The sequence below is a fragment of the Microcaecilia unicolor genome, chromosome 9, assembly GCF_901765095.1.
Source record: "Microcaecilia unicolor chromosome 9, aMicUni1.1, whole genome shotgun sequence".
NCBI lineage: Eukaryota > Metazoa > Chordata > Amphibia > Gymnophiona > Siphonopidae > Microcaecilia > Microcaecilia unicolor.
In genome coordinates, this window is record NC_044039.1 from 116,559,591 (window position 1) to 116,585,631 (window position 26,041).

General features: G+C 44.6%; 1 protein-coding gene across 1 annotated transcript in view; it reads left to right on the forward strand.

Annotated features, from left to right (window-relative positions):
• TTC6 (tetratricopeptide repeat domain 6) overlaps positions 1 to 26,041 on the forward strand; it is a 258,723-nt gene that overhangs the window by 39,417 nt on the left and 193,265 nt on the right. The window contains exon 9 of the mRNA XM_030213691.1: positions 13,013 to 13,146. Coding sequence (XP_030069551.1) covers positions 13,013 to 13,146 — 134 coding nt within the window. The remainder of the gene's footprint in view (positions 1 to 13,012; positions 13,147 to 26,041) is intronic.

The following is a 26,041-nucleotide window of genomic DNA, read 5'->3' on the forward strand; positions in this document are numbered from 1 at the left end:
TCTGAGCTGGCGTTAGGGTTTGCAGATCATTGGGGATGAATGGTGAGCCCTGTCCAGCATGCATTTGCATGCTGGCAGGCCCCCATTTCCCCCTACAGCAAACCTGCCAGCGAGGGCAGTTGAGGACATCCAAAATTTGGACGTTTCTGTGACGGGGCAGTTGAGGACGTCCAAATTTTGGACATTTCTGCAATGGACAGTTAAGGACGTCCAAAATTGGATGTTTCTATGAGAAAGACATCTTTCTCATAGAAACATCCAATTTTGGACGTCCTTAACTGCCCGTTGCAGAAACGTCCAAAATTTGGACATCCTCAACTGCCCCGTCACAGAAACGTCCTCAACTGCCCCGTCGCTATACCTCTAACACCCCCTTGAAATTTGGCTGTTCCTCAACAGGGCAGTTGAGGATGTCTGTCTTCCGATTTAAAGATGGGTGTCCTTCTCTTTTCATTGGTCTCCAGCCCAGACCTGTCAAACAAGTGCGGGAGGATTGTGCTGAGCGCATGCTCAGGCACAATTCTCCCGCACTTCTACCCCATAATCAGAGATAATTGCACTGCTTAAATTTGCATGCATTATCTCTGTTTCAGCGCTATTTTAGAGCGCTGTTTGGAACAGCACGGGGCTTTTGATCATCTGCCTGTTAGTGCTGTGCTTTGTCTGTGTGCTGGTTAGGCAGCAGGCTGCTGCGTCTGTGGGACTCTGCTTCTCCTCCGGAGACACCTGCTGTTCAGTGAGTCCCTGCCTTTCTCTTTTCGGCGCAGGGGTACCGTGCTTTAATGTGGGTGAAGCTGGCATTTGAAAGCTGTTCCCGCTGCAGTAGCAGATGCTCCGCAGTGGGACTTTGTGTGGTGGCGTGTTTGAACACCGGGGAGGGAAGTGCTGAAGTTCCCCTTCCCTGAGCAGCCTATTCCCGCGCTAACGCGCGCATTTTTGCTGGTGTGGCCCTCTCTTTTCTCCTGCTATCAGCTCTGATCCTTTCCCGCCCTGCAGCCTTGATGTGGGCAGGGGGGAGCGGCTTCTCCTAAAGGATCTTGTGTTCCATTAGAGGTTGCTGGTACAGGGGATTCCCCTTTATTTTCTCCAGTCTATGGTTTCCTTTACCAAAATCACTGTTGAGTCAGAAACTGTGTGCATGTAGCTGGGGCAGTGGCACAAATTATTCTCAAACTGCCTCCATTATGCAAGGGGATCCATGGGAAGAACAGAACTACTTTAAGCTGTTTCTATATCTTCTGGGCATGATGTCCTCTGGGACCCTTAATTTGAACCTTTCTTCTTAAAGAGAGCTTGGTCTCTGTAGCCCTTTTCGTTATTGGGGGGAGTTTTTATGCCTGTCTCTGGCAGATGAGTTCTAGAGGGCTAAGTTTTCCAGAAGGAATCTGATGGTCCTGCGAGATGTGCCTTGTTTTTTTCAGGATGCACGTCAGCCACTGGAGGCTTCTCTGGGGCAGGGGATTTCTGACCCCCCCCCCCCCCCCCCCCCCCGAGCTCATTCTGCTGCTCTGTATGCCTATATGTTGCAGACGTTTGGCAGGGGAACTGACTGTTCCTTTTTAGTTCAGCCTTTGGAGTTTTCTGGCTTGTTCCCTGTCTCATTCTCCTCTGATGGACCCTGCCCACGAAGAGGGAATGTTTTCTCTCTAGCTCTGCAGTAGGGTCCATTTCTCCCCTGTCTTCCTCTATTCAGAGGGAGTCTTTTCAGGGCAGTCCCATTCTGCACAAAGGCAGCAAGAATCACCTGAGCTGGAAAGCCATGTTTGCCTAAGTGGGTACATTGATAGCAAAAGGCCTCACTGTCTGTGGTGAGTTTAGATTTTCTTAAAGTTCCTGTGTTGGCTAAGGGAGCTTTCCTGGCTGTGGGAAACAGTGAACAGCATCAGAGCAGGGCTCCTTGTATGTTGGCCTCTGAAAGGGCCTATTTAGTATTTTTATTTACAGACCTCTCTGTCCCCATCAGTTTTTCTCTGAGGGCAGTTGCTGAATAGCTTGGAAGTTTCCCTCCTTCCTTTGTGAAACTCTTTTTATACTGGCAGTACAGGCATTGCCTTGAGCACACCACCCTGAGTGTGCTCTTTCTTTGATCTTGGAAGCTCAGCAGGTTGGGCCTGGCTGCTTTCTACTTGGATTGGAGACTGCCTGGGAATACAACGTGCTGTAGGTTTTTGTTTTTTCTGCTCCTGCTTAGTGTGCCTTTGGCTCCAGGTTTCTGTGGGAAATGTTACATATTGTTGTTTTTCCTAGGGCTACTGCTGTGGTCTCCATGGTAACCATGGAACCTCAGTGCTGTCATGGGGGTATTTGCTCCAGGTGCGGTAGTTTCAGCAAAACAGTTTTCTTTTCCGGAAGATGGTTGGCTTTCAGCCTGAAGGTCACAGATTTAAGGCTGGTTGTGCATCATCATTAGAAGCTGTGGCCCTCGGCTCCTTTCTGTGGGCATATTTTACTTCCCTCTCTCATACTGCTTGCCTTGACAAGCAGTTCTTTCCATAGCTGGGACAGTTTACACTAGGCTACAGTACCTAAGGTTAGCTGTGGTTGTTTCCTACAGCAGCTCTGTTCTTCTAGTTTTGCTCTCTGGACACTGATCAAACTATTGCATTCCAGCTCCGGCTTCCACTGTATCTGTGGCACCTCTAGCTAGCAATTTGTTGCAGTGTCTCTAAGGCTTTTATTGCACTTTTTCTTTGTATTGGACAGCTAGCTATATTCAGAGCTGCTTCAATTTAGCTTGCACTTCAATTTCCCTGCACTTCTCCCTTAGGAAGCATTTCTTTTCTTTCCTCTTTGGCCCCCTCATCTTCAGTTTCTCTGTTTGGCCGTTCTGAGCCCTCAAGTTCAGTTCCAGGCTTTGCCTGTCGGCATGGCTATGGCTCCATTCACCTTTTCCTAGGTTTGGGTGTTTTGCGGCTTTCTCCGCAAGAACAGCATCAGAGTGCCACCTCGCACTAGATGAGATCCTGAGAGTTTTTCTTTCCGGGTCTTCTCAGAATCCTTGAGCTGGGTGGTCACCCTTTAAATGAGCCGTCCCATTTCAGACAGCTCTGGTACGATTTTTTTCCTTGGACTGGGGATTGGAGGATCTAGGTTCAGACTTGGGTGCACAGTCTGCTGAGGGCACTGAGGCCTCGGGCCTGGCTATGCATTCATATCTTGGGCTCTGTGGCCGGCACTTTGGAGGTAGTGCTGTGGGCGGTGCTCAGATGACATCTACAGCTCTAGCTTCTCGATGAGTGGTCCAGAAGTGTCAGCAGTGTCTTCCGTGGCTGCTGTTGGTATGCCTGCGCATGAACTGGTGGCTTCGCAATTCCTCCCTTTGGAAGGGATTCCTTGGCGCCTCCGCAGTGGATGATGGTGGTCACGGATGTGAGTCTCTCGGACCGGAGAGCCCTTTGCCTCCTCCTTCCGTCTCCGGGGTGGTGGATGGCACAGGGGACGGTGTAGCTAATCTCCTGCCTGGATCTGCTTTTGGTGCTGTTTGTCTTCTAGCCTTTCAGGACACATTGCAGGCCCGGTGGTGTTTGTGCTGTCTCCTCTGGCTGGACCTGCTTTTGGTGCTGTTCGTCTTCTAGCACTTCAGGAGACATTGCGGGCTAGGTGGTGCTTGTGCCGTCGGAGAAGATGAGGCAGTGGCTGCTTCCTTGGCAGAATGGGACCCGGAGTCAGACACTGGCCATCAGGGCATGTCGCCCCCATGGAGTGGGCAGAGGACCTTGTGTTCCATTTCTACCGCGGCCCACTTTGCAGGCTTTTCCTATGGTGATTTCTCTTTTCTGCCGGTCTTCTGGTCACGGCAGAATGGTTATTCCGCACCAGTGCTTTCTCCAATAGGCCTCAGGTAGAGAGCTCCGTGGGTAGATCAGATGGCGTCCCAACTGGACGCCCAGGTGCCTTCTGTCTCATAGAGAGGGGTGATTCGGCAGGGCTGGTTGTTCTATTGCTTCCTTAGCCGGAGGATGTTCTTTGATAGGTGTTCCTCTTTGGCCTCTCTGCGGCCGAGTTCTTTTTGGATCGATCTCCACCGGGGTCAGTCATTCTGGTAGCTCCGGATTAACCACGGTGCCCTTGGTATGCTGGATATGGTGAGGCTCCTGGTGGTGCCTTCATTTTGGATCCGCTTGACTTTGGGCTCTTCTGGTTCCGCTTCTGAGTGGATGATCCCTCTCGCTTTGGTCTTACGGCCTGGTTTTTTGAGAGGCCGACTCTGAGGAACAGAGTTCTTTGGATGCTATGGTTGCTGTTCTGTTGCAATCTTGTATGTGGTCCACGGTCCACTGCAACCGCGTATTCTGGGGTGTTGAGGATTTTTTGAGGCTGGTTGCGGCCCACACTTGGTCTTCATTGCGGGCGTCTGTTCCTCAGCAATTGAGTTCTTTCTGCAGGATGGGTTGCAGAAGGGCCTGGTCTGCCCTTGCACTTGGAGGTGGTGCATTTCTTGCAGAGTGCTTTGCTCCTCCGCTGCTGTGACCTTCTTCTCCTTGAAACCTAGTTTGTATTCTCCGAGTCTAGCTTGGGGCTCCTTGCCTACCGAGCATTGCTTCGGACTCCTTTTGTTCCTTTGCAGAATGCTTCGCATAGGAACTTACAAGCATTGTTCTTGGTCGCCAATTCTTCGGCACGCAGAGTGTCTGAATTTTTAGTACAGCCATGCCGAGCTGTTTATTTCTGCAATTTGCTGAGTCTGGAGTGTCCTTGCTTTCCGTTCTTTCTTTCTTTTCCGGCTGTGGTTTGGCGTTTCTTTTTCAGCCCCTCTTTCTTCCCTCCTTTCGGGAGGGGGATTTTCACGTGGAGTACACGGTTCTTCATCTTCTGGATATTCAGAGGGCTCTCCGGTGTTTGCAGATGTTGCATATTTTTCAGCGTTCAGATCCTCTCTCTGTCTTTGTCGCTGGTTCTTGCTGTGGGACGGCAGCCTCTGGTCTGATCTGATTTTTTTCTCTTTGGATTGCAGATACTTTGTGGATTTTTTGGAAAGGTTGCATCCCGCCGGTGGCATTTCAGGCTCGTTTCACGAGTTTGCTATTTACTTCTGGGCGGAATGGGTGTGCTTTCACTATTCAGATTCTGCCTTTGCAGTGGCGGTTCTGTCTCAGGGAGTGGCGACTTCCCACCCTACTTAGGGATTGCTTTGGTACATCCCACCAGTTCTTGGATTCATTTGCTGCATACTAATATTATGCCTTACCTGCTGATAATTTTCTTTCCTTTAGTAGCAGCAGATGAATCCAGGATCCCGCCCTTTGTCAGCCGCGCTTGTTTTGCCTATCTGTTCTACATAGTAACATAGTAGATGACGGCAGAAAAAGACCTGCATGGTCCATCTAGTCTGCCCAAGATAAACTCATATCTTGAATTTGTACCTGTCTTTTTCAGGGCACAGACCGTATACGTCTGCCCAGCAGTATTTCCCGCCTCCCAACCACCAGTCCCGTCTTCCATCACCGGCTCTGGTACAGACCGTATAAGTCTGTCCTCCCCTATCCTAGCCTCCCAACCACCAACCCCTCTTCCCCCCACCTGCTCCGCCACCCAATTTCAGCTAAGCTTCTGAGGATCCATTCCTGCTGCACAGGATTCCTTTATGCATATCCCACGCATGTTTGAATTCAGTTACCGTTTTCATCTCCACCACCTCCCGCGGGAGGGCATTCCAAGCATCCACCACCCTCTCCTTGAAAAAATACTTCCTGACATCTTTTTTGAGTCTGCCCTCCTTCAATCTCATTTCATGTCCTCTCGTTCTGCCGCCTTCCCATCTCCGGAAAATATTTTTTTGCGGTTTAATACCTTTCAAGTATTTGAACGTCTGTATCATATCACCCCTGTTCCTCCTTTCCTCCAGGGTATACATGTTCAGGTCAGCAAGTCTTTGCTCATACGTCTTGGAACGCAAATCCCATACCATTCTCGTAGCTTTTCTTTGCACCGCTTCCATTTTTTTTAACATCCTTCGCAAGGTACGGCCTCCAAAACTGAACACAATACTCCAGGTGGGGCCTCACCAACGACTTGTACAGGGGCATCAACACTTCCTTTCTTCTGCTGATCACACCTCTCTCTATACAGCCTAGCAACCTTCTCGCTACGGCCACCGCCTTGTCACACTGTTTCGTCGCCTTCAGATCCTCGGATACTATCACCCCAAGATCCCTCTCCCCCTCAGTACCTATCAGACTCTCCCCGCCTAACACATACGTCTCTCGTGGGTTTCTACTCCCTAAATGCATCACTTTGCATTTCTTCGCATTGAAGTTTAATTGCCAAACCTCAGACCATTCTTCTAGCTTCCTCAGATCCCTTTTCATGCTTTCCACTCCCTCCCGGGCGTCCACTCTGTTGCAAATCTTAGTATCATCCGCAAGTAGGCAAATTTTACCTTCTAACCCTTCGGCAATGTCACTCACAAATATATTGAACAGAATCGGCCCCAGCACCGATCCCTGAGGCACTCCGCTACTCACCTTTCCCTCCTCCGAGCGAACTCCATTTACCACCACCCTCTGGCGTCTGTCCGTCAACCAGTTCCTAATCCAGTTCACCACTTCGGGACCTATCTTCAGCCCATCTAGTTTATTTAAGAGCCTCCTGTGATGAACCGTGTCAAAAGCTTTGCTAAAATCTAAGTAGATTACGTCTATAGCACGTCGATGATTCAGTTCTCAAGTTACCCAATCAAAGAATTCAATGAGATTGTCCTGGTCTTTAGTTTCCAAGAAAAAAAAAAAGGAGAAGAGGAAAGAGAACAGAAAACACTGAAGAGGACTCCATCGCAGTCGTGGTTTCTCTTAAATCAGACTGACAAGTTTCTGTTTTCTATGGTTGGTGAGGAAGGCTTCCTGGTTTCTTGTCTGATTCTGCTTGGTGATGAGACATGTACTGAGGTGAAGGAGGAGCTGGCCATCTGGTATCACTGCCTTCAGCTTTGTAATCTCTATCTCCACCTGCTGGCAGATGGACACAACCCACCAGTTCTTGGATTCATCTGCTTCTACTAAAGGAAAGAAAATTATCAGCAGGTAAGGCATAATTTTACCATTCTGTAGAGTTAGAGTTGCCCTGTTAATATTCTTATACCTTGAAAATTAGCTTCTGGTATCCACAACATAGAAACTTCTTCTATTGTCACAGCCAAGGCCTACTTACAAATGTCAGGTTATATGGCCATTGTGACCCACGCTCCTGTTGTCTTTTTTTTTAAGATCGCCATCTGACCAGGATGAGCTGGTCAGAAATCCAGCCTGGAGGGGGGTTCTGATCCAAGATGGCGTCTGAAGCAGATATGCGTTCGGTTAGTTCCAGACTACCAGAGAAACGCCAATAGCCTGGGGCTTCCTTGGAACCATTGATGGGGAAAAGGAAAGGAAAGTCTGTGGTGCCTACCTCCTCAGGCCGTGCAGATTCTTCAACCATGCGACAGGCGACTCTGGATACGATGGTCCTACGAGCGCCGGCATTCACGTTGAACGCTTCGGTAATTCCACATCAAGATCGGGGTCCAGGGGAAGAGCCTAGGGGCCAAGAAAGCAGGAAAGGCGACAAGAGCAAGGTAAAGAGCTGCACATGACAGTAAAAAACGGTCACCCGGCAGTCAACAGTTTCTGACTGTTGCACCAGCTAGCCTGGAAAGAGTTAAGGACACTTACCGTGATAGGGGAAGAAATAGAGCCATAGAATAGCTAATGCCTGCATTTGCAGCTTTCGGTATGCAACACTGTTCCCGGCCTGGGCCCCTCTGTCTTGTAGGCAATAGTGACAGGGACTCTGTAGTACTCTCTGCAGTGGATATTTGGTTACCGTGCTTCTTGTGGTGTCTTTTTCTCCACTCATTGCATCTTGATTGCTTGGAGACATGGCCTGTACTCTTGTGTTGCATACCTGGTCCCGCCTTTATTGTTCCTCCCGCCTTTCAGGGGACAAGTCTTCCAGCACAGTGGCAGCCTTATAGATATTTGGGGAATAGGCCTCCTGGCATTCCCTGTCTCTGGTGGCTGCACTACCCGTTCCTTGGCTGGATCTGCGGGTACTTTTGCTTTGGGGTCTGCATCCTGGTTAGGTGCTTCTCTAGCCATCATCCCTGCCCTTTTAGGGTCCCTTTTTGAGGATGTGTCAGCTCGGGTCGCAGGCTTCCTCCCTGATCTAGGTATTTCCTTTGACCCCTTGGGCTCTGGGTTGGTTATCTTAGCTTGGGATTGACAGCACTGACCATTTTTCTGTTTTGCCCATAATGCTGCAGTAGCACTGGTTACCTGGGGCACACAGACCCTTGGGTTCTTTTTGATTCATCCTCAGTGCTGTCAAGTTTGTCTCATTAAGTTTCCTTGAGTTCACTACTGGTTTTCAAGCTCATGGATGGCACAGCAGGGTGTCAACCTTTCCATGGGCAATAGTGCTATGTTGGATTACTGGCTTTCTCAGTGAGCTGTTATTTTGTTTTCTGCTTATCTTCGGCTGTGTAGCTTCAGTATCCTAATTGGCTTTGCAAGATATTGGGTATGGGCAGTGTGTTCCTATGTTTTCCATAGTGTCTTTCTTTTGGTGGCTTTAATCTAGCTATGCTATTTCCTACATGGTGTCTTGACTGCTCTCCATTTCTGTTTAGGGCAGTACTTTGGTACCCTGTGTGGTACCAACGTCTTCTAGGCTGAGAGTTCCAGCTTTTGGAGGACTCTGGTCTGGAGACACAATTTATACCTTGGGACTCTAGAATCCTTAGGGATGTATTGTAGCAGTCTTGTAGCTGTGGTTGTCAGCACATTGTTTCCCAGGGGCTAGCAGCTCCTTCTACATGGTGAGTGCCTGGCAGCACACTTTATGTCGTGGTGTGGTTTCATTCCTGTGGCAGCATTTGCCAACATTCTGGTAGGCTGTTTCTTGGAAGCTTCCTGGTATGCTGCACGTGATTTGCTTTTATTATAGCTCCTGGAACTTGCGCAGGGATGGTATAGTGAAGGTTGCCAGCTTCCATGTTCATCTCTTTATGGGGACATCCTGGTAGACTATGCAGTACCAGCATTGTTCTTGGTGCAATGGAAGCCCTGTCTGTTTCTCGTTTTCCCGCAGTGTGCCTGATTGAACAGCCTTGCTCATCTTTGGATGTGGAGACTTGCACCATATTTGAATGCTGAGCCTTGCCCCATCTTTGGACTCATAGTCTTGCTCCATCTCTGAGCGATGGGTCTTGTTCAGTCTCTAGTCGTCGAGTGTTGCTCCATCTTTGGATGACAAGTCTGGCTCCATCTCTACCTCACCAGCTCTCTCTCCACTAGTCCGTTCCCCTCTCTCTCCTTCCCCTCATTCCCTTTCCTCCTTTCCTGAAGTTACTATTGAGGAAACTACACTTCTCCTTTCTTCCTCAAAATGTACCACCTGTTTCTCTGATCCCATTCCCACCCACCTTCTTAATGCCATCTCTCCTACTCTTATTCCTTTTATCTGTCACATTCTCAACCTCTCACTTTCCACTGCGACTGTCCCTGCTGCCTTTAAACATGCTGTGGTCACACCTCTCCTTAAGAAGCCTTCACTTGACCCTACTTGTCCCTCTAATTACCGACCCATCTCCCTCCTTCCTTTTCTCTCCAAATTACTTGAGCGTGCTGTTCACCGCCGCTGCCTTGATTTTCTCTCCTCACATGCTATTCTTGACCCACTACAATCTGGTTTTTGCCCTCTCCACTCAAACGAAACTGCGCTTACTAAAGTCTCCAATGACCTATTACTGGCTAAATCCAGAGGTCAATATTCCATCCTCATTCTTCTTGATCTTTCCGCTGCTTTTGACACTGTCGATCACAGCATACTTCTCGATACCCTGTCCTCACTTGGATTCCAGGGCTCTGTCCTTTCCTGGTTCTCTTCCTACCTCTCCCTCCGCACCTTTAGTGTTCACTCTGGTGGATCCTCTTCTACTTCTATCCCTCTGCCTGTCGGTGTACCTCAGGGTTCTGTTCTTGGTCCCCTCCTCTTTTCTATCTACACTTCTTCCCTTGGTTCATTAATCTCATCCCATGGCTTTTCCTACCATCTCTATGCTGATGACTCCCAAATCTACCTTTCTACCCCTGATATCTCACCTTGCATCCAAACCAAAGTTTCAGCGTGCTTGTCTGACATTGCTGCCTGGATGTCTCAACGCCACCTGAAATTAAATATGACCAAAACCGAGCTTCTCATTTTCCCCCCCAAACCCACCTCCCCGCTCCCCCCGTTTTCTATTTCTGTTGATGGCTCTCTCATTCTCCCTGTCTCCTCAGCTCGAAACCTTGGGGTCATCTTTGACTCTTCTCTCTCCTTCTCTGCTCATATCCAGCAGACCGCCAAGACCTGTCGTTTCTTTCTTTACAACATCCGTAAAATCCGCCCCTTTCTTTCCGAGCACTCTACCAAAACCCTCATCCACACCCTTGTCACCTCTCGTTTAGACTACTGCAATCTGCTTCTTGCTGGCCTCCCACTTAGTCACCTCTCCCCTCTCCAGTTGGTTCAAAACTCTGCTGCCCGTCTCATCTTCTGCCAGGGTCGCTTTACTCATACTACCCCTCTCCTCAAGACCCTTCACTGGCTCCCTATCCGTTTTCGCATCCTGTTCAAACTTCTTCTACTAACCTATAAATGTATTCACTCTGCTGCTCCCCAGTATCTCTCCACACTCGTCCTTCCCTACACCCCTTCCCGTGCACTCCGCTCCATGGATAAATCCTTCTTATCTGTTCCCTTCTCCACTACTGCCAACTCCAGACTTCGTGCCTTCTGTCTCGCTGCACCCTATGCCTGGAATAAACTTTCTGAGCCCCTACGTCTTGCCCCATCCTTGGCCACCTTTAAATCTAGACTGAAAGCCCACCTCTTTGGCATTGCTTTTGACTCGTAACCACTCGCCTCCACCTACCCTCCTCTCTTCCTTCCCGTTCACATTAATTGATTTGATTTGCTTACTTTATTTATTTTTTGTCTATTAGATTGTAAGCTCTTTGAGCAGGGACTGTCTTTCTTCTATGTTTGTGCAGCGCTGCGTATGCCTTGTAGCTTTATAGAAATGCTAAATAGTAGTAGTAGTAGTAGTAGTAATGTCGAGACTTATTACGCTTTAGGACGTTGAACCTTGCTTCGACTCATGTCATCGAGCCTTGCTCCATCTCTGGATGTCGGGCTGAAGCTATTGAGTCTTGCTACGTCTGGATGTTGGACCTTGCTCCATCTCTGGACATTGGGCCTTGCTCGATCACTGGACGTCGAGCCTTTCTCATTTGCTGGATATCACTCAATTTACCACTCCATCTCTGGATGTCACTCAATTTACCACTCCATCTCTGGATGTTTGGCATTGCTTCATTTTTGGATGCCGTGCCTTGCGCCGTCTTCAGGTGTTATCCTCCTACTGTGGTGGCACATGGCCCTGTCTGAGTATCAAAGTGAGCGCCTTCGCATAAGGTTGGGGCTTGCCCCGTCTCTGGTTGATGGGTTTGGCTATGTCTCCAGATATCAAGCCTTGCTCTATCTCGGCCGGCTGGCTCTTCCTTTGGCGCTGGATGCCAAGACTTCATCATCTATGGCTATCGGGCTAGGCGTGTTCTAGCTGTGCAACTGCTTTCATTTTTGGCTGCCGCTCTTCGCTCCGTCTTGTACACATAGACTTGCTCTGTATTGGCTGGCTCTGCCTTGGAAGTTGGCTGTAGCTCCGTCTCCGGGGATCATCCCTACTTCTTTCTCTAGATGCCATGCCTTACTCCTTTTCTGGGGCTTGAGCTTGCTCAGCTGTTCCAGGTAGTACCTGACCCATTTCGTCAGTTTATGCCTTGCTCTGATTGCTAGGATTTGAGCTTTTCTCAACCTCTAGTTCATGGTCCTTCCCTGTTTCTGGAAGTTGGGCCTTGTACCGTCTCTATGGTCTAACCAGGTTTTGTCCCTATCACATTTTACCACAGCTTAATTCATCATGGGAGTCATTACCACAGGTCAGTAACTCCCACAGTAAATTAATAATGTAATTTGTGATCAACCTTGCAAGCTATGTTATTTTTTATCAGTGGGCCGCTAACACGTGGCCTGATGTGACCTGAGGGCAACTTAAAGGGGCCAGTAGTAAGGGAAGTGCCACATGGATCCTCTTCCCATTCAGCAAGGATCCCTCTTATTCCCCTGAAGATAAGCCCCATGCCATGGAACATCCGCCCCCCCCCCCAAACCCCTGAAGACACCCTCCAACCCCCAGAAACAGACCTTCTACCTTCCCAGAAACATCCCCAGTTATGCCCTGAGCCGGAAATGTGCCCTGTGCAACATGCCCCCTAGTGCTCCTATCCCGCCCACTATGTTGTGGTAAAACAGGGGAAGCAATGGATGGGATACAATTTTGGCACCTCTGCTTTCTTTGTACCCTGTGCCCACCACCTGCACATAGCTCGCTGTGGCCCTAGATGACCCCCATTCCCCTGGAACAGAACCCCAGACCTACTAGCCCAAGCTTTGGTGTCAGACTTGGGGGTACCGGAGTGATTGATCCTCAGTCACTCCTGTCTCCTAGGCTGCCAGGTTCAAAATGGCACTAATGGTAGTCCTTATTTGGCAGCTTGAATGCTAGCGGCCTGATAACTCCACAAAGAATGCAGTTTAATGCAATCTGCATTAGTCAATTTGAATAATAATGAGGTGCTTTGCATACATTTGCATGCTTTGCATTTCATTATGGAGGATTCATTGCGGTGAACTAATATGCATTAAGTGGCAAAACTCCTGCATCATCCTTCTAACACAGGTTAGTAATTACTTCCCTTAGGGGCACAGAATAATTCAAAGTGGTTTACAATATAATAAATATAAAATTGCAAAATAAAATAAATAAAAAAAGTTCAATTAAAAACACACAAAAATATTTAAGATTTCTTCATCCCCATTCTAGCAGTAAACTCCCTATACTAAAAACATATATGGGTGTACATGTATTTAGTATTTTGGAAAACTATTTGTTGTTTTTGTTTTTTTACCCCTGAAATGTATGCTTTTTTTTTAGGTCTCAGACTCGCTGAATGTGAAAGGAAAAGCTGTATTGATTAAACCACTGGAACGTTTTGGAAAGACATCAGACAAAAAGTCTCCGAGATACCAACCTGTATCTCTACTTGCCACGTGGACTCAAAAGAACAAGTACAGTCATGTTGATATACTACCAAATTGAACACTAATTAGAATCAGACTGGACAATATTCATGTATCTGGTTAGCTGGTTCTGCTAACTGGATATGTGCTGACGGGTGGGATATTCAGCAGCACTAACTGCATAGTGTTGCTAAATATCCTCTCTGACCATCTAGGCACTCTCTGGACAGTGCTGGGGCAGTCCATAGGTGAAGGCAGGGGATATCTGGTTAATGGTATTATTCAGACTATTAACTGCTGCTAAGCAGATTCTAATGCTGGTCAGCGCTGATCACTGGATATTCAGTTGTGGCCTGACATTGAACATCTGCTGACTGCCATGAGCTGAATTTCAGCCCCAGAATATGAATGATTTGAAAAGTATTGAAAAGGAAAATTTTGTGAAAGCCTTCTAGAGTGAATCCTTAGGTACAACAAACATTTTATTAAGTCTCAACTCTTTAAAATAATGAAAAGAACTTTGTTCTAATCTGTTGGCCACTTCCATCTTAATAAACAGTCTTATGAAGTGGACTATGTGCATGAAAAAATTAGTTGTAGCATGACATTTAACCTTCATGTAGACATACCGGTTAATGTAGAAAATGATTTAACTGGCCAAACATGGCCGCTGACCAGTTAAATCACTTGTTCGGGGCTATCTGCTAATTTTTAGTGGCACTTAACCGGTTATCGCTGCTTAAAATTAGTGGTTAGTGCCTTAGTGAAAACTGGCTTATTTTGGGGGTGTTCCTGGGTGTAGTCAGCAGTTGGCCAGATAAGTTCCGATATTCAGCTCTTAACCGGCCAGGGGGACTGCATAAAACACAGTCCTTATCTTCATGTGGTAACCCATTGCCACTTAAGTTCTGAATGTTGACTTAAATGACTGTGCATTAGCTGGCTCCACATAAAGCCCAGGCATGACCCTGTATTGAATATCCGGGAATAATGCTGGCAGTGGTCAGCAAAACGCTCACCACCACTGGTTGAATGTTTACCCCATAATTTACAATTGTTTAGTTTAAAATAGCACCTAGTGTCAGCCCTGTGGCTTAGGTCATAATGCTGTGCACGTCAGCATGGGGATATGGCTGTGGTATATTAGGATCCTCTGGGGTTCCTGTGCACCAAAACTTATCAGGTTTTTCCTTATAATTTGAGAGCTGTGTGGGACTACTTTTAAACAAAATGTATGTGTGTGTAGCCTGCAGACCTTACATCATTTTTTCAAAAGCAAACATTTTCCTTTGAAAACTGAGTCAGGAAAAGTCTGTGGCTAAATGTAATCCTGCTATTTGTGTGAATACATTTTATATGTAAACTTATATACATACATTTGGCAATTCAACATAATGTGTAGAAGCCTACTTTCAACCACCCCTCCAAAAACAGCCCCCCAAGGTGCAGGTAAAATTAATGTAGTAGTAGAACTATAGATATAAATTAACCTGTAGTAATCATGGATAATTTTCATAGACTTTATTTCTGCACATAAAACTCCTTTTATTTGTGGAGATTCCTTTGAAAATTGCCTTCATGAGGTGCATGTAAAAAACCTGTATAATGCATCAGCCAACAGGGGCTAGGCTTTTCCATGAACAGAGGCCAAACACATAACAGATGAGTCATGTATGGACTAAATGAACTGTACCAGTTTATTGTTTAATTGTACTTGATGTACTTCACCATTCAAAATAGGCCAAGGCAGTGCACACAATACAATTAAATAGGGAAGAAAAGAACTCCAAAAATCAGACCGAAAAGAACGCATCCATACAGGACATAAATCATTCAGGAAAAAGTAAGAAGCCAGTGAAGCAGGTATAGATCAGTGCCCTAAGTACCATTCTCCCAAAAAACATCAAATGCATCAGGGAAAAAATGGGTCTTTGAAAGTATTTTAAACATGTTAAAAGAAAACTCCTCACTCACTAACAGAGGCAGTTGGTTGCAAAACATAGGGCCTAACCAGAAAAACGCACAATACCATGTAGTAGCCAGACAAATTAGAGAGGTGGAAGGGATAGCAAGCCGTCAAATATAAGGATCTACTCGGTATGTGAAGCCAAATAGGAAAGATTACCTTCATAGTATGCTCTGTGAATCAAAATGAGAACCTTAAACTCTATATGCCAACAGACTGACAACAAGTGGTATCATATTAACAGTGGTGTCATGTGGTCAAAGGGCTGCACTCTGCCAATCAGTCGTGCTGCAGCATTTTGAAGAGTTTGAAGTAATTTAGGTTGTTGATCAGTTTTAGCATAAACCTTATTGCAGTAGTCTAGTCTTGAAACAAGTAATGTGTGGAGCAGTGAATGCAAAGACTGCTCATCAAAATACGGAATTCAAAAAGGCATGGGATGAATACAGGATTTCTAATTAGAAAATGAATGATATAAAAAAACAAACTTAAATGGTGGCACTTAGATGGTGATTCTGGATGGAAGGCCAGTGCTGGGCAAGCTTATACGGTCTGGGTCCCATATATGGCAATCTGGTTTAGGATGTGGCGGGAGCTTCGAGGGAAACTCCAGTAATTTGAAATGTGAGGACAGTGACAGGCACACTTCTACGGTCTGTGTCCTGCAAATGACAAAACAGATTTGGATAGGCTAAAGTGGGCTTTGGCAACTTCAGTAACATAGTAGATGATGGCAGAAAAAGACCTGCACGGTCCATCCAGTCTGCCCAACAAGATAAACTCATATGTGCTACTTTTTGTGTATATCTTACCTTGATTTGTACCTGTCCTTTTCAGGGCACAGACCGTGTAAGTCTGCCCAGCACTATCCCTGCCTCCCACCCACCAGCCCCGCCTCCCACCACCGGCTCTGGCACAGACCGTATAATCTGCCTAGCACTATCCCCGCCTCCCTCCACAGTAGTTGGAACGTAAGGACAGGGCTGGGCAACTTCTATGGTCTATGTCCCAGAAATGCAAAGAGAGACAATGGCATATGAAAATATGGGAGGAGGTTTTGGAAGCCAAATTTAGGCTCTTAGATAGAAAGCTGAATCCCCAGATCCTCCAGGGTAGCATTTTCAGAAATACTCCCCATTCCACGCACAGGACCCAAGGTAGGCAGAGCTCTGAAATCTCAATGCATGACTGAGACGATGGTGCAGGGATGAAGGATTTCGATTTGTTAGGAAATGTGTAACATTCTGGGAAAGGGGGAGCCTGTTTTGAAAGGATGGGCTCCACCTTAACCGAGATGGAACCAGGCTGCTGGCGCTAATATTTAAAAAGGAGATAGAGCAGCTTTTAAATTAAAATGGGGGTGGGGGGTGGAAGCTGAAGTTGCCCAGGAGCGCATGGTTCATTGTGGAGTATCTCTGAAAGATACTGTTGAAACAGGATTTTTAGGGAATCCAAATTGAGAAGTTTTTATAATGATGAAAGAAAGCCAGGACTGTTTAATGGGAGGATGCAAATTGGGGAGTCGGGATAGGAGGTAGTGTCCTACTATGGATTAAAAACTGGTTAAAGGGTAGAAATCAGAGAGTAGGGTTAAATGGTCAGCATTCTCAATGGAGAACGGTAGATAGTGCAGTTTCTCAGGGGTCTGTGCTGGGACCGCTGCTTTTTAACATATTTATAAATGATCTAGAGATGGGAGTAACTAGTTGAGGTAATTAAATTTGCTGACGACACAAAGTTATTCAAAGTTAAATTGCGAGGGGATTGTGAAAAATTACAAGAGGACCTTGCGAGACTGGGAGAATGGGCGTCTAAGTGGCAGATGACGTTTAACGTGAGCAAGTGCAGAGTGATGCACGTGGGAAAGAGGAACCCGAACTATATAGCTACATAATGCAAGGTTCCACGTTAGGAGTCATGGACCAAGAAAGGGATCTAGGTGTTGTCGTTGATGATACGTTGAAACCTTCTGCTCAGTGTGCTGCTGTGGCTAAGAAAGCAAATAGAATGTTAGGTATTATTACGAAAGGAATGGAAAACAAAAATGAGGATGTTATAATGTCTTTGTATCGTTCCATGGTGCGACCGCACCTCGAATATTGTGTTCAATTCTGGTCGCCGTATCTAAAAAAAGATATAGTTGAATTAGAAAAGGTGCAGAGAAGGGCGACAAAAATGATAAAGGAGATGGGACGACTTCGCTATGAGGAAAGGCTAAAGCGGCTAGGGCTCTTCAGCTTGGAGAAAAGGCGGCTGAGGGGAGATATGATAGAGGTCTATAAAATAATGAGTGGAGTTGAATGGGTAGATGTGAAGCGTCTGTTCACGCTTTCCAAAAATACTAGGACTAGGGGGCATGCAATGAAGCTACAATGTAGTAAATTTAAAACGAATCGGAGAAAATATTTCATCACCCAATGTGTAATTAAACTCTGGAATTCGATACCAGAGAATGTGGTAAAGGCGGTTAGCGGAGTTTAAAAAAAGGTTTGAACAGTTTCCTAAAGGAAAAGTCCATAGACCATTATTAAATGGACTTGGGGGGGAAAATCCACTTTTTCTGGGATAAGCAGTATAAAATGTTTTGTACGTTTTTGGGATCTTGCCTGGATTGGCCACTGTTGGAAACAGGATGCTGGGCTCGATGAACCTTTGGTCTTTCCCAGTATGGCAATACTTATGTACTTATGTACAACATACATGCTCTATATGAAACAGCAGCGTGGAATCTATGTGGATAGAAATTCCATATGTGAAGGGAAGGAGTGTACTGGTAAGGCTGTATTATCATCTGCCAGGACAGAATGAATGCACAGATTAAGAAATGTTTACAGAAATTAGGAAAACTGGCAAATTGGGCAACATTATAATAATGGGTGATTTCAATTACCCAAATATTGACTGGATCATGGAGTGCTAGGATGGTAAAATTCTTAGATGTAATAAATGACTGCTTCTTGGAGCAACTGGTCCACGAACCAACAAGAAGGGGAATGCAGGGCATGGTACAAGAGATAACTGTGTTGGATCCACTGGGAAAAAAGTGATTTATAACATGATCAAATTTGAGCTGATATCTGGAATAAAGTCACTAAGGAAATTTACTTTTAATTTTCTAATGGGTGACTAGGACAAACTGAGGAAAATGGCTAAAAAGAAGCTAGAAGGATTGGCCACAAAGGTTAGGACTTTAAATCAGGCATGAACATTGTTTAAAAATACCACCATGGAAGCCCAGACCAGATGTAATCCACATATTAAGAAAGATGGAAAGAAGAGCAAATGACAGCTAATGTTGTTAAAAGGTGAAGTGAAAGAGGCTATTAGAGCCAAAAGAATATCCTTCAAAGAATGGAGAAAGGATCTGAAGGAAGAAAATAAGAAGCAACATAAGAACTGTCAAACTAGATGCAAAACATTGATAAAGAAGGCTAAAAGAGAATTATCAAGAAAAATTTGTTGCAGAGAAAAAAACTCATGGTAACACCTTTTTCAGGTACATCAGAAGCAGAAAGCTTGTGAGGGAATTCTTGGGGCCATTAGATCATGAAAGAGCAAAAGGGGCACTCAGGGAGGACAAGGCCACAGTGGAGAGATTGAATGAATTTTTTGCTTCAGTCTTTCCTGAAGAAGATGTAAGAGATCTACCTGTATCGGATATGATTTTCAAGAGTGTCAGTGTGGATAACCTGAAAGAAATCTTGGTGAACCTAGAAGGCGTACTCAGGCAAATCGACAAGTTAAAGAGTGATAAATCACCTGGACCGAATGGTATATATCCCAGGGTACTGAAGGAACTCAAACATGAAATTTCTGATCTGCTGTTACGGGTCATTTTACTAAGGTGCGCTGAAAAATTGCCTGCCATAGCATAGACGTGTGTTTTGGGCGCGCGCAGAATTATTTTTCAACGCACCTACAAAAATGCCTCTCTTATTTTTGTTGAAAATTGATGTGCCGCAAAATGAAAATTGCTGCGCATCCATTTTGGGTCTGAGACCTTATCGCAAGCCATTGACCTAGCAGTAAAGACTCACACGGTAACCAGGCAGTAATTGGTCTACGCGTGTCAAATGCCATTTGACGTGCGTAGCTGCCGCGCATCAGAAAAAATTTTTTTTTTCGATGTGCATAGCGGATGCGCGCCAAAATTGAAATTACCGCAAGGGCCACACGGTAATTGAGAGTTAACTCCAATTTGGCACACATTGAGCGTGCTTAGGCGCCTAAGTGACTTAGTAAAAGAGCCCCTTAGTGATCTGCAACCTGTTATTGGGTGATGTTAGGGGAGTGCAACCAAGGCAACTGCCCTGGACTCCTGTACCATTAGGGGCCCCAAGCCTGCTCAAAGCTGTAAGAGGCACAACCTGCTGGTGGGCATTGTGACTCCCCTCTCAGTTTTTTGTGTTGGGCTCCAGCATGTCTAACAATGTCCCTAGATAGTTGGTTAGTTTACTAAATGGGCACATAAAAATGTCCAGTGATGAAATCTAGTTAGTGTCTAAATCAAAAAAAAAAGTAGACTTACCCATGTGGAAAGAGTTGGTAGCCTTCATTCAGGTACCAAATGACAAGTTTTGATATGAATAAAAACATAATTACAACAGATACCATTTTGATCAGTTGAAGCGGAGAGACAAAGAGTTTAGTAAGCACAAAAACTGCATTTTTATTTCTGCAGCTGAGGGGTTTTATGGGACAGTTTAGAAGTTGCTACTCTGCTGTCTGTTCTGAATCTGTTCTGTTGCTACATCTAATGCTTCAGTCTCATATTTCACTAGTGATAGGTGTGTAACAATAATTTAAATACTATATTATTATTTATCAGCTATTTTATATTCAGAAAATACAGCTGATGATAATCCTGTTGTCCTATATAGCACTGTGGTTGTATGACCTTCCTATGTTGTTTTTTAAAAAAGTCCTCATTTTAGGTCCCTATTTATTTAGTGCTGTTCACCTTGTGTCAGGTAATACTGGGTGACTTTTCACCTTTTCCTGTCAGTAAGAGCTTTACAGCCAGGCTTATTGTGGAAGGGTAAGCGCTGTTCTATCCCTTCACTCTTTATTGAGGTTAAAAAGCTTTTTATGATTAGCTTTTGTTGTTCGTGATGGGCTTGTGATGTTTGCTGGGTATAGAAGAAGTCCTTTTTATGTTGTCTGATAGTTTGTAAATGGATATTACTTAAAATTAAACAGCTGTGAATAGACTAATTTAAAAAGAATGTAGAAACAGTCAGATTGGCATTTAAGTGACCCCATGCATGCCATTACTTATCTGCAATGCTTAAGACTTATTTTGGGAGGAGGGGGACAAGATTAGGTATTAAAACAAATAGTGGCTGCAGTCAAGGGAGTATTTTCCTGCTCATAAATAGTTACTGTCAGATTATCAATGGTGCAGAAACTGCATGAAATTTTTTCAAACTTTATTTAGGGCAGTAAGTGGAATAGGCCACACACAGAGTTGTCTTTTCTTGTCTGCTGTTTCAAAGAATGATAAATTACCTGTTTAAAGAGTGTTTGTGCTATGAAAACATACACCTTTACCTGTAACATGTCCCAAACAGTTGTAGCTTTTATTGGCATTCTCTTTCAATACTCGCCCTTTCAGTGAAGTTCTAACCTATGGATAAAATACAAAAATCGGATCAAAACATTGCTAAATGCATTATAACTAATTTTAGAGTGCAGTTAGACTTTTTATAGCCATTAAAAAAAACAAACCACTTGCACCAAGAATATTTGTTTAAACAACTCCAGAATACAATGTTGTGAGCTAGCATATAATGAAAATGATTACTTCCCACATTTTTTAAGATTTGCTGTTCAGTAAATGTATTCAAATTTAATTTTAGTTCAGGTATTTATATTAGTTTCAAACTTCATTTGAACAGAAAAGACAAATCTTTGGTAGGAGCTTTTCAGAAACTCAGAGTGTAGTTTTGAAGGCCCTGCAGTGGAAAGTCAGAGGTCAGAGGGTAGTTCTCCTTGCTAAGCAGGATGACACTAGCCACACTTATGTGTTAGCATATGCTGTTTGCACTAACCTTTAGTAAAAGGACTCCTATCTGTAGTTTCCATCAAGGGCATTCCTTTCCCATATAGGAGGGCCATCAAGATCCTGGGTGTCACTCTTGACCAAAGCTCTGCTTGCATTCTTATGTTTCCCAGTTGATATTCTCTAGCTTTTTTTTTTTACCCTGAAGAAGATTAGATCACTCCATCTGTTACTTGAGCTTCCATCTCTTCCTAACCTCCTTTTTGCCTTGGTCATTTATAAACTTGATTATCGCAGCTCGCTTTTCCTTGGTCTTCCTAATTCAAAAATCCACAGACTTCAATTGTTTGAAAACATAGCCATCAGGCTCTGTGTTTGGAAAAATTTGACCATGTCTGAAAATTGGCTTCCCATACCCTACAGAATTCCCTATAAGATACCGCTGACCCACAAATTCAATCCTAAAGACTCCAGGAGGCATATTTTCAAAGCACTTTGGGAGGCTAAGTTCCATAGGTTTCTATGGAACTTTGGGAGGCTAAGTGCTTTGAAAATGAGCTTGCAGGTCTTTTTAGGTAACCTCCTCATCCCTTACAATCCCCAAAGGACACTTCGGTCCTCCAACCAACATTTATTGGTCATTCTATCTTATTTTCAGGTCCACTGGGAAGCCATTTGCCAGTCCTGCTTTAGTGTCTCAGCACCTCCCATAAGGAATAGTCTCCTGCTTTACCTCAGATTGGAATCATCCTTTTCTAACTTCAAGTCTCATCTTAAGGCTTTGTACTTTTCAGCTGCCTTTCCATCGGTTCTGGACTAGTAACACTGTTCACGCTTCTCAGGGCCTGTGGGGACAGTGGTCAGGCATCATGCCCCAATATCTGTCGTTCTCTTCCCTACTGTTTTCTCTGTGTAATTATTATATCCTTACCCCTCATCCACTCCTCTTGTCTCCAGTCCTATTGTGTCTTACTTTGTCCTCATTCTCCTTCCCCCATTTTTTTCTTAAAAAAAAAATGATGTAAACTGCTTAGATTCTATTTTTGATGTAGACAGTTGTGATAGTATGAATGAGAGTTGAGCACTGAGCCTTGACAGACCAACTGGATCAGGTATGGAATTTAAGAATTATTTATTTCTTTAAATCAAAATATACTGAAGCCCGTTTATTGCACAAGCAGGCTATCTTACACATAGAGTTGTTTGTAAAGTCAGTCAGAAGTCCTCCAAGGGTTAGCTTTTGTCCAACCCCAAACACAGGACGCAGTAGATTAAAGATAGCTTTTCTCTAACTCAGGCCTACCCCTAGCCTTGCCCCACAGGTTCAAACTCTCCTACCTTGGCAGTCTTCTATTCTCATACATATATAGTGGAGGCATATGTTGAGGGCAGTTCTCTTATTCTCCTGGGCCCTTCTTCATACACCTAAGCCCTTTCTGTTCTGGAGCCTTCCTGTTCTGCTCCCCCTCTAGGAATTTTAATTCTGTCTCACTCTGGGCCTCATCCTTCTGGCTGAGCAGGCTAGCTCTGCCTGTTTGAACCAAAGTCCTTTCTACTGTCACATTGCCCGTCTGTATCCTCTTAATGTGATTCTGTGAGGGAGTATTATGAAGGGTGACTAGCAATTTCCTACATACTCCCTAACACTGTATATCAAATAAAATTGAACCTTGAACCAATCACCAACATCAAAGATCACTGCTGGACTCTCCTAAGGCTCTCAGCCCCCGTAAGAAAACCTGTCCCATTAGGAGAACTTTTTGTTACTACTGCAGAGCATTAAGGTGAATCCCATGATAGAGACTCCAACAGCCTCATCTTGTTTAAGCACAGAGGCCAAGACAGCAGGATAAGCCTGAACAGAAACCAGAAATACTGGGACAACCCATGGGATACCCGGGTTTTTGAAGACTCAAAACATTGTCAGTCCCTTTCTCCCTCATATATCCCAGTTGGAGGCAGAATTTATATATTCAAAGATGATGGGAGTACAATAACTACAGACAGTTGGTTACTGTGGATAGTAATTGAAGTTTGAAAGCTCCATTTCCATCAGATCCCAAGGGATCACACCCTTTTCTCTGGCAAATGGAAGGGCCTTGTGGTATCCTCCTCCTGAAGGAAGTGGATTCCTTGCTTCAATACAGGGTAATCGGAAGAGTCTTTCAGAGGGAGATTAAAACAGGCTTTTATGCTGCTAGGTATTTCTTGATTCCAAAGAATTTGGGAGCTAGAGACCTATCTTGGACTTGAGAGCTCAACATATTTTGCTGGAGAGAAAAATTCAAGATGAATTCCTTTTAAATCACTATCCCCATGATTGATGTGAAGGACTGGTTATGGTTTCTGGATCTAAAAGATGCATGTACCCACAACTCCAGTTCATCCCAGACGAAAGGTTTCTGAGATTCATAGTAAATGAAGCCCCTTTTCTGTACAAGGTCTTGTTATTTGGCCTCTCAGAGGCTCTAAGGCTGTTCATAAAGGTGGTCATTTTAAAGCCCTATTTGCATTTTGGACATGCAGAAACCAGCATTTATATGTGTGTTTTATACAAATCTAAATCCTGATTTTAGGAAGCTAGGATATATATGACAACTTGCAAATATGTGCATATGGCAAGGGGGCATGGTCTGGGTGTGTTATGTGTAAGATTAATACAAGACAAAAAGATGCACGTGCATTCCCCGTTTCTTTCTTTTTCTTTTTTAAGAATTTTATGAGGTACCCAAACATAGCGTACAAAACTCAAGAGAGGCAGAATAGATGCACAGAACTATTTATAAGTAGACACACATTAGGCTGCAAACAGGTCTGTAAGTAATAGAAGACCAGTTTCAACATAACCTCCCCCCCCCCCCCAATAGAGAAACAACTAACAAAAAAAAGAAAAGGGGCATAAATTTGTGTACAAGTCAGATCTAACAGCACAAGAAAACTTACGTAGTAAGCAGTCTTCTGCGAGCCATGTGTGAGAGACAGTTCCAAAACGGCTCCCAGGTCAAGCGGAACTTCTCCCCAGGCGTAGAATCCAAATCTGTAAAGGCGCGCCGTTCCAATATTGCTTGTTCAGTCATGCTCCAAATCTGCCAAAGTGATGGACTCCACCATCTAAGCCAGTAAGCCATTTTGCAATAATTCCACAACCACCATGGTTAGTGATGCTGTGGTTATAAAGATCTGGCCTTTTTCATTTAAGTTTGGGATGTAATCATAGTTCTTTCATGCATATCAACCCAGCACTCATGTACCACCATTGTTTATGGTTGTAAATACTGCTTAATAAAGATTTACCCCAATACTTTTCTGGAGGTGTGATGCAATCATTCTACTGCTGTTTAGAGTGGCAACCTCTGTTCCAGGCATGTTACTCCAGTGGTTACTGTTTAGGGTTCCAACTGTTGCTTCATGCAAATTACACCAGTACAATCTTGGAAAAATTAAGTAGTCATGTCACTACTGCTAAGAGCTGAATTTTCACTCTATGCAAATTACTCTAGTCTTTCTTTACTATATTTTTGTTTCCAGTGATCATCTATGTTTATTATACTATTTTGAATACCATTACTGTTTCTGTTTTCATGAACTCCTCCGGAATGGCATTCCAGACATCTATTACTCCTTCCATGAAGAAATCTCTTCTGACATTTTTCCTGAGTCTATTCCCTTAAAGCTCATATGTAAAGAGGACACAGGAGCAGTAAGCAGGCAGGGCCCACTAATCAGCCCTCTACTGGACATGGCACCCCAGATCTGGGGACGATTACATGGGTTTTCCACCTGTGGTGGCTGCTTTTCCTTTGGGTTGAGCCCTTGTTAGCTTCCCAAAAATCTGAACCAGGGGTGCGGTGTGATAACCAGCCCTGGATGAAAGGCAGAGAACACATGCATACAGGAACTCATCAGGAAGATTTAGATGCAAAGCAGAAATTCAGCATGGACTTGGTACAAAGTCAAGGTGATCTCTGCAGAACTGCATCGAGGGAGCCAAAGTGATAGAAAGCACAACAAGGTGCAGAGCAAGCTCTGGTAAATAGGTCTAGCTGGGTTTAAATACAGACCGTAGAGGAACACGATGGCTTTTGAAAGGAAGTGGCAGACATACTGCAGGCTAGGGCAGCCAGTAAACCTAGTGGAGCCTATTGACACCTGCTGGCTGGAGGTCAGAGGTTCACCCGAATGAGGTCCTTCCTGGAACTGAGCCACTTACAGGCTGGTATTTGAACATCACAATATCATGACCTCAGTTCTAGTCTCCTTTTCAATGAAAAAGGTTTCATTATTATGCATTTTTGATATCTTTCAGGTTTATTTACATGTCTGTATCATATTCTTTCTGGCTGTCCTCTTTTCTAGGGTATGCATAACTAGGTTCTGAAAGGGTATCGCATAGGGTTTTTATTACAGACCCTGCACAATTTTGGTTGTTTGTCTGTGGACCCTTATGCTTTCCAAGATATGGCCTCCAGAACTAAACATAGCAAATTAGGTTAAGCCTCTGCAATGAGCTATACAATGGTATTATCACCTCCTTTATATCCACTGGCTGTGTCTCTTCTTAATAACATCGGAATTCTTTGGAACTTGCTACCACCTTATTATACCATTTCATTGTCCTGAGATCATCAGGTGTTACTGTCTCAAAGTCTCTTTTCTTACCAGTGCACATCAGCTTTTCACTTCCTGATATGTACTGCTTCCACATATTTGTGCACCCCAGGTACATGACACTGCATGTTTTGGCATTTACTCTTAGGTATCGAACATTCAGGCAGTCTTCCAGCGTTCTCAGATTGCTTCTACTCTCTCAGAGTTGCAATATTATTCACAAAGATGTTCAGCACAACTGGCCCTAGAACTAGGTACCCTACTAATCACCTTCTCTTTTTGTATTAAATTCATTTTGCCACTACCATATGTTGTCTGTTACCTACATAACTCATATAAAATGTACAAATTTAAAAAAATGTACAAAA